This window comes from Perna viridis, chromosome 2 (assembly GCF_037379345.1).
Source record: "Perna viridis isolate PV_CMFRI_1.1 ecotype Kerala chromosome 2, ASM3737934v1, whole genome shotgun sequence".
NCBI classification, from domain to species: domain Eukaryota; kingdom Metazoa; phylum Mollusca; class Bivalvia; order Mytilida; family Mytilidae; genus Perna; species Perna viridis.
This window is the reverse complement of record NC_142446.1, coordinates 50026450-50037988: the sequence shown is the minus strand read 5'-3', so window position 1 is coordinate 50037988 and position 11539 is coordinate 50026450. Positions and strand designations below refer to the sequence as shown.

The 11539-nt window shown below is 32.6% G+C and overlaps 1 protein-coding gene across 1 annotated transcript; it reads left to right on the top strand.

The window, feature by feature from the left end:
- Nucleotides 1–565: 565 nt before the first annotated feature.
- LOC148625611 (sex peptide receptor-like) lies at nt 566–6211 on the top strand. Its single transcript, XM_088569232.1, has one exon. The coding sequence runs from the start codon at nt 4203–4205 to the stop codon at nt 5310–5312; it is 1110 nt and encodes a 369-aa protein (XP_088425358.1). The 5' UTR covers nt 566–4202; the 3' UTR covers nt 5313–6211.
- Nucleotides 6212–11539: the final 5328 nt, after the last annotated feature.

The following is an 11539-nucleotide window of genomic DNA, read 5'->3' as shown; positions in this document are numbered from 1 at the left end:
TAGATTCCCGAGGGTACTCTCGAGCTCAGTTGTCAAACTTGCCGGACCTCGAATTATACCATATAATATTATTACAGTTTTGCAAATTTTGGAATCCCTAAAACACTGAGGCTTTATTCCTTGCATTGCACATGTAAAACCTCTTGGTGCTGTTTGGCTACCTATTTCGATATTTTCGATTTTCAATACTTTTTGTATACAATTGATCTTTGGATGTACATCATTCCACATTGAATGTATTGGATGAGATTGATGAGAGGTTATTCCTCGAATCGTTTACAGCATATTGAACTGTGCAATATAAATAGGTATTTTTGTATTAAACAAGTCAATTGCATCAAATACGAAATATTCTTTTTTTTTTCGTTTCGCATATTTCATGTTGCACAAATATTCCTGTATGGCTTGCATTTACTACAGCCCTTCTAGGCATGCTCGGTAAAGATGAGTTATATTTGATTCATGGAATGGTTTAATAAAGTGTCAAAATGAGAATCAAATCATTGATATCCTTTTTATTTTTGTAAATAAACCATAAATATATAACACACTTTGTTTACTGACTGGGAATGAAGAATATTGCACACCAAGACTTTTTGACAGGTTGCTGCTCAAATTTATTTTTTTTCCTTATTTTTTTGTTTTTGTTTTTTGTTTTTGTCGTTTTGGTATCGATTCACCTATTTTTTCCTAAAGTTCTTATTTTACAGACATCATATTTAACTAACATCATCCATCTAAAATTTGCATTACATAAGAAATCAAGTGCATTCTATAACAATTTCTCAACCGTAAATGATACCTTTTGTTGTAGTTCTAGTTCAGTGGTATTAGCCAAATAACATAACGCTAGAACGGTAAATTTTACTATAGACGAGAGCCGAGACCATGAGGTAAGAAGCTGCAGTTTCTTGTTTTGGAATTTGTGTTCACTCAGATTAGCACCTAATTGGATAAGGAGTACTTATATTTAGATCTCAGAAAGGAAAGTTAGTCGACTATAAATATATGCCTAAATTAAATAATATTCGGAAATTTAGTCGAAATCGGAAAGAAGGCAACAGGGAAGTATAAATACAAGGATACTTATTTTTTTTCTCAGTGCATTTGAATTTATTTGTGCAATGGGTCACTTGTAAAAGTACTATCTTTTACAAATTGATTTCCATGTTTTGTAACAGGTTGTAAATAACTTTAGATTCATGTATTACTTTACAGTTTTGCAACATTTTTGTTTCATTTGAAGCGCAAGGAAAAGAAAGATCTAGAAAATATAGGTATGTGATCAAGATATGCATACACAGGCACGTGAACTTCATGCGTTTTTCACGTGAATTGGGCAAGTAACATCTTTGACAGAGCTAAAGTGAAATTTATCTGAGTTGAGTCGTCACCTGAATTTCATGTGATGTTTTACATGAAACAAATGTTAAGCGAATTATATTTGAAAATAACACCAAGTTCGATTCACTTAAATTGCACGTGAACAAGGTTTGTCTGTGGGTACAGTACTTGAGCACAGATTTATTTAGAGCCAAAATTCAAAGACCTGCACATGTACACAGAACCCATTGCTTTTGTTCGTACAATAAATTACCATCTAAAGAACAACGTTATAACTATAGAGTACTTAGGCAGACTCTGAAATTTTAATAACAAACCGAAAGAAATTATGAAAGTAGATGCATCGCCATTGTCCTTGGGTAAGGCCCTTAACAAGCAATACCTACCTACCTACCTACCTAGTCCTTATTGCACCCGGAGAAATAAGGACTAGCCTTTTCCACTCTTCTCTTTATTTTGCTTTCGTTTCCATCTCACTCCAGGTCATTCCTGCATCTTTCATTTCTCAACGGTTCGCCTCTAGGTGGTCATCGGTTGACCCTGTTTCTATTTACATTTTATAAATATAAAGATATAAATTAAAATGGTTCTCCCCATTCATTTCGAGTTTTGAAAAAGTGTACCTTCATGTATGTTAATTCATGTTGTAAATCTGGAGTAACATTACTCCAAATTTTTAATATTGCAAAACGCTATAGTTGCATTAATATCAACGAAACAAGAAGATAAACAAAAGGAAAATTGTTTTTTTTGTTGTTTTGTTGTTGTTGTTGTTGTTTGTTGGTTTTTTTTTTGTTTTGGTACCGCCAATGAAAATGTTAAAATGACAATATGGCAACAATTATGCATACAATACAGGCTTGACTTGATTTATAACAGCTGGATACGTGAATTTACCCCTTTTGATTGATATTTTATGCAGCAGAAATCGTAAAATGACCCCATTCTGCAGATCGTCGAATTTGAAGAAACCAATAATCAAAGTTTAATGGAAAAAAATATGTAATCTCCTCCGCAGACTTTTTTTAATCGCTACCTGATTTTATACATATCACTCCGCTAGCTTATAAGCTCTGCTATATAGGATGTAAAAAACACAGGCCATGAGCACTACTCATTACAAACCTGCAAAGCTGTTTCCGGTGTACTGTACTAATTTTCATAAAGGAGTGGGCTTTAACACAGAGTTTGGGAGGTGTATAAAGCTTTGAGATGTCGAATATACCTTCTGCGCAAGAGATTGATTAGAATGTGAATTTGAAGGAACCTGTTAATAGAACGACAACTATGAGATAAAGAAGATTGAAAACGGGATAAAATAGAAAATAATACATTCACTGGACGTGGACATGAGGGAAAATTAAGTGAGTTTTCAATCTGAAATTTAATCTTGCAATCGGTATAGCTATTACCAGCTTTACGATCGGTTTTAGTTATCATTAGTTTAATAGAAAAAAAATCGGTAATAATTCAATAAGTTCATTGATTTAAATATTAACGCTATCCTAACTACTTCCTTAAACTTCTAGATCGGACAAGCTACGCATTATTGTATTATCCAAGTATTTATACCTCATAACCTCAAGAATTAACCACCAAAGGTTTTTGTAAATATATCCCTGTTTAAGATTTGATAAGTCATATTTAGTTGAAATGCACTTTTGAAAAATCGCAGGAAAAATTTCCTTTCACCTTTTCCCTTATACAGGCAATCAGAAATATCTACGTCACAGAAGCTTCAGGATAAACTTAAATAGCTTTTCGTTTGTTTTCTGAATGTATTTAATATATTTGAGGCAAAAAAGACCAAACTGAAAAAAATAAACGATGATGTTACTAACCGCTGCAGACATGCCAATCGAATTTCTCGGGCGTTATTCAAATCATACGTCGTTTGACAATCGGAAAATATCGAGTAAAATCATTCACTTTTCCCGAGTTTGCAAGATTCTTGCACTTTCTTAGAGGGCTGGCGGCAGCGTCTACAGTGAATTTCGAACGGTAGACGCTGTTCGGAGCTTGCAAAATCATAGCCTTAATCTCATACCCCTAGACATTTTCTTTCCTTTGTGTACTTTTAATTGTACTGTCTATAGCCTTTCACTATAAATTATCTTGAGTGAATCATGTTATTTTAAATTTTTACATTTCCCAGAAAAAAAAAATTAATTAATGGATGTTTAGTATATATGTTTTATTCTGGTATTAGATTATTCTTTTAAAGTCAATAAACGAAGATAAATCATTAGCGATAACTCAATTAGAAGAGGACGAATAGTGAAAGAATCAGATAGTGATATAAGGAGGGAAGATGATAGTGAGTATCGTCCAATAAACTCATTAAGACAAATCTATGCAGAGCTTTGAGTTGAGCAGTGGTGATACAGAACCGAAGCGTAAATGATTAAGTGAGAAGTAACGTCCAATGAAAACCAATTACAGTTGATGTCGTCACTCAGTTCTCTAATTTTATCCGATAGACAGCTTTTAACAGAGCATTGATCATTATAAAAGTATCGGAAGTTATGACTTTCGGATAAAGTTTCTCATTTGCAAGTGATATAAATATTCTAGACAGGCTTCGATTAAATCGACAAAAGTCTGTTTCGAGTTTGATATATTATGTGATATTTAGATTTTGCGGAAGAAAAAGTGAAAAATCGACTTATTAAAAAACGGTATCGCGATGAAAAATTTTTGAAGGAAAATCCTATTGTTTTCCGTATGTGGAAGAGTGAAACCTGCTAAATAACATATGAAATATAAAATTGATATAACATTTGTGCACTTTTTGTATTGAATAAATTTTGGATCGTTTAAAAAAACAACTCTACAGACGTTTTATGATTTTATAAGTAATGAAGTATACCAGGAATATAACGTTAAATGACAGCTTTAATTTCTCACACGGAACGGCACTGCAAGTGATTCCCGATCCGAAATACTATTTGGTCATTGTCAATGGCTATATCGTACCTATTTTAGCGATTATTGTCCTTCTTGCTAACGTGATAGTGATTGTAGTTTTAAGGAAACAACAGACGTACGGATCGAGCCAAGCTGGTTTGGTGAGTGTTGCCATCTCTGATACATTAACTCTAATCCTACCCGCTCCATTTTACTATTACAAATATGCCTTGAAACATTTTTATGTTGACTACAATCTTTGTGAAACTGTAGACTGGTTTTCCTTATATTTACCCACAATTACTCATACAGCTTCTATTTGGCTTACAGTGTTACTCACTGCCCAACGATATATGTATGTCTGTCAGCCCTTTCTGGCAAGGGAACTATGTACATTAAAGAATACTACCATAGCTATTATTATTATCTACGTATTTGCCTGCCTTACCCACATTGTTCGTGCTTTTGCTATTGACAACCTGCCGTATGAATATATTGACATGAGAAACAAATCTGGCGTTACTTGTGAACAGCAATATAAACAGTGGATAGACATAGAAACATACATGGTAACATACATGATCATCAGGATAATTCTTATCCAGTTTATTCCGTGTATAATGTTGATATTTTTGAACGTTCGAATCGTCAATGGTTTACAAAATGTCACCAACAAGAAGATGCGATTGCGGAATAAGTCTGAGAGCAGTATTTCTGCCGTTAAAGAGAATACGAGGGTAACAATTATGATTGTGTTTATGGCTGCCGTAACCTTACTTGTTGAACTTCCTAGTGGCGTTATATTGTGTTTCTACGTTTCACCTTACATTAATGGGACTATTGTTGTTGACATGAACACCTTGACAAGCATGCAGGTGATTGCAAACCTTGTCATTATCTTCTCATATCCAATGAACTTTTTCATTTACTGCAGCATGAGTGCTGAGTTCAGATCAACATTAAGTAACATTTGTCTTAGCTGTATCCGAGGCAGAAAGAAACGGCAAACATTTCTGAATAACTCAACTCAACACTACGAACTAACTGAAAATAACTTTTAAAGAAGTAAATTAAATCATGTTAGAATTGTTCTGTTATGAAATAAATATGTTTTTTGTGTATGTACTCTAAGCTAGAATTCGATCTTTAATTGCTTTACTGTCCTAATGCTCCAGCGTTTGTCGCTAAGGCATAACAAATGTCACGGAAAACTGCTGTTGTACTTATATCAATCATGATTTAAAGTGCCAAAGCTTCATTCTGTTTGCATTGCAAATGCTTCTTTAATTACCACAGTTTTAATTAATTCGACAACTTGTCAATGATAAATTTAGTAAAAAAGGTTCTACGATTCTGGATCATTTGTTAGATTTCAATTTATAGAAGGATTGCAAATTGAACTGCACAGCATAAGCTTTCACACACAATACAAATTAATCGTGCAGCGAATTTCTTTTTTTCTGTTTAGCTGCAACGGATAGTAATTTGATGTTATTATCCCCATAGATTAGCCTTGATTTAGGTTAATTTGATCAATCTTAATTAATGGAAAATTATATGAAATAACGTGATTTGTTTTAGATTTTATACTTGCAAATTGTTATGGTTAAAATTGAGTTGGGAATGCATGCGATGATAGTTTCCTGTGAAGCTGCACTAATTATCGTAGAAAATATATGGAGGCGGGGAAAACCAACACCACATAACGAACAATTATGAAGGTAAATTAAAACTAAAAACAAAATAGTAAAAACCAAAACCGATGGTTAAATCAGATGCGGCAAGATCATAATTCCCTTGATAACACTCCTGTAGATTTCCCAGCAAATATTACTTTAATCTATAGATTGTGTTGTTATAGAAATGTACCTCTTTTGATTTGTACACGTGCATCGTTATATAAATTGAATATTTCATTTTGTAGAGCGTCGTCGTACAGTATTAATTCAACCCTATATAGGTACGTCGCTATAGTCAAGTATGACGTCATGTTGTAGATTCACTATTATAGTACAGTGATTATAATATACTAAAGCTCTTGAATTATATTTACACCATTTAGCTTTTAATTTCTCTTCAATTTATCATTCTTATATGATTACTTAATCAACAACAAGCAGATATTAGTGAAATCAATAACACGAAAACAGTTTTTTTTAAAAATCAAATCACATTGAATTTTGAGGAAAAAAATGAATTTTGAACCAAATTTCTTATTCTCTGCATTCATTCAAAATCCCCATCCCCATAAGAAATCCCATCCTGCTTCCACGTTTACAGGTATCATAAAGGTGTATTTTATACGAGGAAAGCAGTGCAATATTTATAATCTAACAGTACTGTCCTAATTCAAGCTGAAAATCGTGTCATTAGTTGAGTGTCACCTCAATTTGTATAATGCGTCGTTGCTATACAGCTTTAATAAAACTTCATTCGTTGTACATTCAGTCAATACTCCTACTTGAAACTGAAGATTGCACCATTATTGTATTAAGTTTAAGTGTTTGTAAAAATCAGGCAAAATGGATAAAAATCAGAAACATGTATGTCAAAACCATACGGATCTGACAATTTAATATCACTCAAGGATACTTTCTCTATTTGAAAAGACCATTATTTTATCTCGGCATCATTGGCTTTGTTCAGAAAATTTTCAATAGAATGTTAGAAAAATGAGATTTTAGAGAGAGTTAGATAGATGTTTATTTCCTGTGCATTTTAATGAAATTATAATTTAATGCACCAACATAATATGGAAAATATTGTCTTTCTTTCTTGATTCTGATGGTGTAAACAATTAAATTATACTATCAAAATGATGGTTTTTTATAACATGTTTCACCCACTGCCTGAGTCTTAAAGTGACTGACACGTAACTATTTTCCCCTGTAGTACATATATACACTTAATAGACGAATATTTTCAGATCATGTCTTTGGGCAATTTATTATTATCAAACCCTGAGTGAAAATTAATATTAGAATCATTAAAGTGAATATGTCGTGGGACAAAATATGTAATTAATTTCTTATCGGTGAATAAGCAATAACGATGAAATAACACCATTCGACATAATATCTTTGAACTTAAAAATCACAAGCATCAGCTTGGAAACGGATGATATTACAGTTTTTGCAAAGGCGAACAATTTGTACTTTTGAAATGCAAGCAATCGGACAATATACTTTGTATTTACAACCAAGACCATAGAAAAAGGACCACATATTCTTTCACAACTTATTCAAAATCTATTCAAAATCTTTGACATTTGAGTCGCTATAGGTCTGACTTCAGTATGACAGGAAGTGGGTAAAAGAAATCTATTGCGCATTTGAAAGAATTTGATGATTCAAGTGACAAGGCGGGCCAATGGCTATCAGCTAGATAAATGAATATTGAAATCCCTGTAACCAGGATACATAGATTTGGATATTAGACGTAATTGAATGTTTATCGGATTCTTTTGCGTCGTAATAAATACAAATACAAACAGAACGACTTGTGTGTTAAAATAATTGAACTGCATTTTTCAAAATGGATTTAATACCTGGTCTGGCAAATGACCAACGTGGTCGCTTTGTCTTCTACGCGTATTCGCTTACGAACTTACTTCAATTGTTCGCATACCATGGCAAAACTCATATAAAGTTTTGTTCATTACCGCTAACTGGTGTTTCAAATTATCATTTTCACTACCTGATTCGGCGTATAGCAAAGTTTCATCAGAATGTTTCATAACTTATCTGGTCTCCGACTCCCTCCGGTGTAGATGCACATGGAAAAGATAAATTAATGCCCACTCCCTGTGCGAACTTTCGGAAAGAAATAGTTCGTATAACTACGATTTATACTATATCACATTTCTCTGTCTTCTGACAGGGTACAACTGCCTCATTTTTTTTGGTGTACCGTTTTATATTTAGCACTACTAAGACTAAGGTATTATAGTTTGATAAAATATGAAATTGGAAACTATCCTGTGTTTACTTTTAACAAGTTATTTTAAAACAGTATCCGAAAATCTTACATTCTAGTATAAAAATACTTTTAATGTCGTCGAAATATACCGACGCGTCAGAATTGGGTAATCTAATTCGTAAAAATCCCAAATTATGTCCTGCACGTGAATACAGGAAACAAAGACAATCAACATTCACGATATAGCGAACCAAAAAAATAAAAAGATAACACATTAAAACTGAAACATCAAACGAAAGTAAAAAATACGTGTTTACAATTCTTTAGTCTACAAGGGAAAACATGGGAAAAAGGATACGGACGATATTCGTAAAGAATGTAATCCAGGGGAAACTTTCCCATGAAAATATGCACAAAACAAAGAACATTTGTGTGCATTTGTGTACATTTGTGTGAAGAAAAGTTAACGAACATCCCTTACTTCACTAAAAACGGGGAACATAGACCAATTGTATCGATAAATTAAGCATCCTCTGCTTCAATGAAAAAAGATCCACCTAGTTTCTCATAAAATGTCATGTCCGGGTAGACGAAAGAGGAAAACAATGACACGGAGAACACCTTGGTTCACATGCATGGAGCAGATAGATACACCATATCGATTCACGATTCATGACGACGTCCATTAAACTGTAGTATCATAACTCGTTCATATTTTTTCAACATGTAAAATATACGGTTTATTCTCGATATAACAGATTGATTTCTAATAAGGAATCCATTGCTTTATTAAAACAAAAACAAATTTAAAAAAAAAATCACTGAATATTACACTGTCAACTATTTCGTTTGAAATAATACCCCAAACTTACATTAAAATAAAAAAAAAACTCCCAATAAATTGACATGTCAATATCAACTTAATTTCACAATACATCTTACATGTACTTTTTACTATGTTTATACCGCTGACCATGGATCCAAAATGGTATAAGCTATATAAGACCTTTATTCTAAAACGATGAAATTACAATAATTTGAAAATATAAAAAATGCATATTACATGTTTTACATGTTTAATTCAATAAAAAAAATATCATAAATGTTTGAAAACAATTATCTATAATAGTACGAAATTATACCTGTATGTAATTCTATATTGTACTACTTTTACATTGGTTTTTTTTTAAAGTTAATTTTTACAGAACAATAACTGAATCATATTCACATATATTAAATATACAAAATATACATAATTTGGGTTCGATTGTCACTTAAACATACCAGTTGTTCTTTCGGTACAACATGGTAGTCTATAAAATATGCTTCTGGAAGAAACTAGAGTTACCATATCGACAGTATATCAGTGTATTACAGATCAGATCTGTACAATTGTACCTGAATTGCAAACAATCCGGTTTGTTAAAGCCAGGATTCCGTAATACGAGTTAGCACAGTCTAAAAACGACCATCGCACTTGTACATTTTGTTACGTTTGTAAAATAATTGAAACAGGCATTCTGACAGTATTGCTGATGCAATACAGTGTCCCCTTTCGGCCTTTGAACTCATTGCCTTTATGAGATTTTTTTTATATATGTGAACTAACAATGGATGGTGTTATTTTTTAACAATCAAGAGAAAATAACTCTTGAACAGCAAAAGCAAATTCTATCAAAATCAAACCTGAGCTTCATTTTACAGCAGATAATAACATTTTTGCATTACAGAAATCTGCATAAAGACATTCTCTTTCTATCATCTGGAAAGTTGAAAAAAACTTCGTTATTATGAATTAAAGGGCAAATAACTCTAGAATGACAGCAGCAATTTGCATCAAAATGATGAAACACAAAATTTTATATTATTTTCTATGTCAAGGGGCCATAAGTTCCATATAAACCATTTTGCCGCAATAATATTTAAATTTATTTTGTAACTTGTTATGATAAGACTAGCTAACAAATATGAAATCAATTAGATGAGACATTACAAAGAAAAGTCTGGAAAACATAAAATTTTATGAAATTTTCTATGGCCAAGGGACACAACTTCTGTAAAAAAAACATTCAACCCTAACATCATTCGAACTTAACTTGTAACTTGTCATGATAAGACTATATACCAAATTTGAAATTAACTGGATGAGGCATTACAAAAAAAGTCCAGAAAACATAAAAAATCATGAAATTTTCTATGTCCAAGGGCCATAACTTCTGTAAAAATCGTTCAACCATAATGTAACGTAATTTGTAACTTGTCATGATAAGACTATATACCAACTATGAAATCGATCGGATGAGGTATTACAAAAAAAAGTCCGGAAAAGCAAGTGTGACTGACAGACTGACGGACAGACGGACGGACGGAGAGCAAACCTAAGTCCCCTTCGGTATTTGCCGAAAGGGGACAAAAAGGACTATAGCTCAAAGGGGCGAGATAGACAAGGTAAACGGTTGTCCATTTTTTAAAAACTAATTCAGCGTACCGGAGGCTGTAAAAAACTTTTTTTCTTTTTTTTTCTTTGTTTTTGAATTGCAAATTTTAATTTTAAACCAATTTATAGGCTACTTTCACTCTGAATTCACTTCCCTGACCCATTTGTCCGGGCCTGTCTGATACCTATTACGGTTTGACGGAACGTCTATACAATATAGTTAGCTTAACATGCGATGCTCGGTGTAAGAATCTATTTCTCAATACTTCCACAAACAAAATATGTGATATTTGAGTGTCGTTAACAGATCAATGCAATCAAATGATATACTAGTTTACTTATGGAGGTACCTGTTTGTCAAGAGATATTGAACAAATATGTCATGGCAGGGAGGGGTATTTACGAAAAAATACAAGTTGAGGAAATTTGATTCTTGAGACAGATATTTTTTGCAAATACCCTTTCTGCCATATATACCGAATATCTATTTAAAAAAATTGGCGGATAGTTTCGTTTTTGCGGGGTCTTTCTTGTTCGCCCGCAGTCGTTTTTTTTTTGACTGAGTAATTGAAACTCACTTCCGTTTTTCAAAATCGATAAATCATGTTACGTATTTTTAACGATTAAATAAATTAACTATCGAATCAATTTTGGCGGAATGGGGCCCACGAGGGTGAAAAAAAAAACGATATATACGTTTTGACAAATACCACGGCTAAGAGGAGAAAAAGGCGTATTGTTTATGCATATACCCCAGCAGCTGTAAAAATGGCCGCAATCTTTACAAAATGTCCAAAATACATTTGTTATCAACCATTCAGAAGTCAGGGTTCTTATGTAAGATGCAATTATGTACTATATGCCTGACTATGCCTTCAAATGATCATTTAATATCTGAAAAAAGTTAATATGATAAGATTATTTAAAGGTCTT

Excerpts from the sequence above, each read along its gene's own strand:
- LOC148625611 (XM_088569232.1), top strand. The coding sequence starts at position 4,203 with ATGAAGTATACCAGGAATATAACGTTAAATGACAGCTTTAATTTCTCA.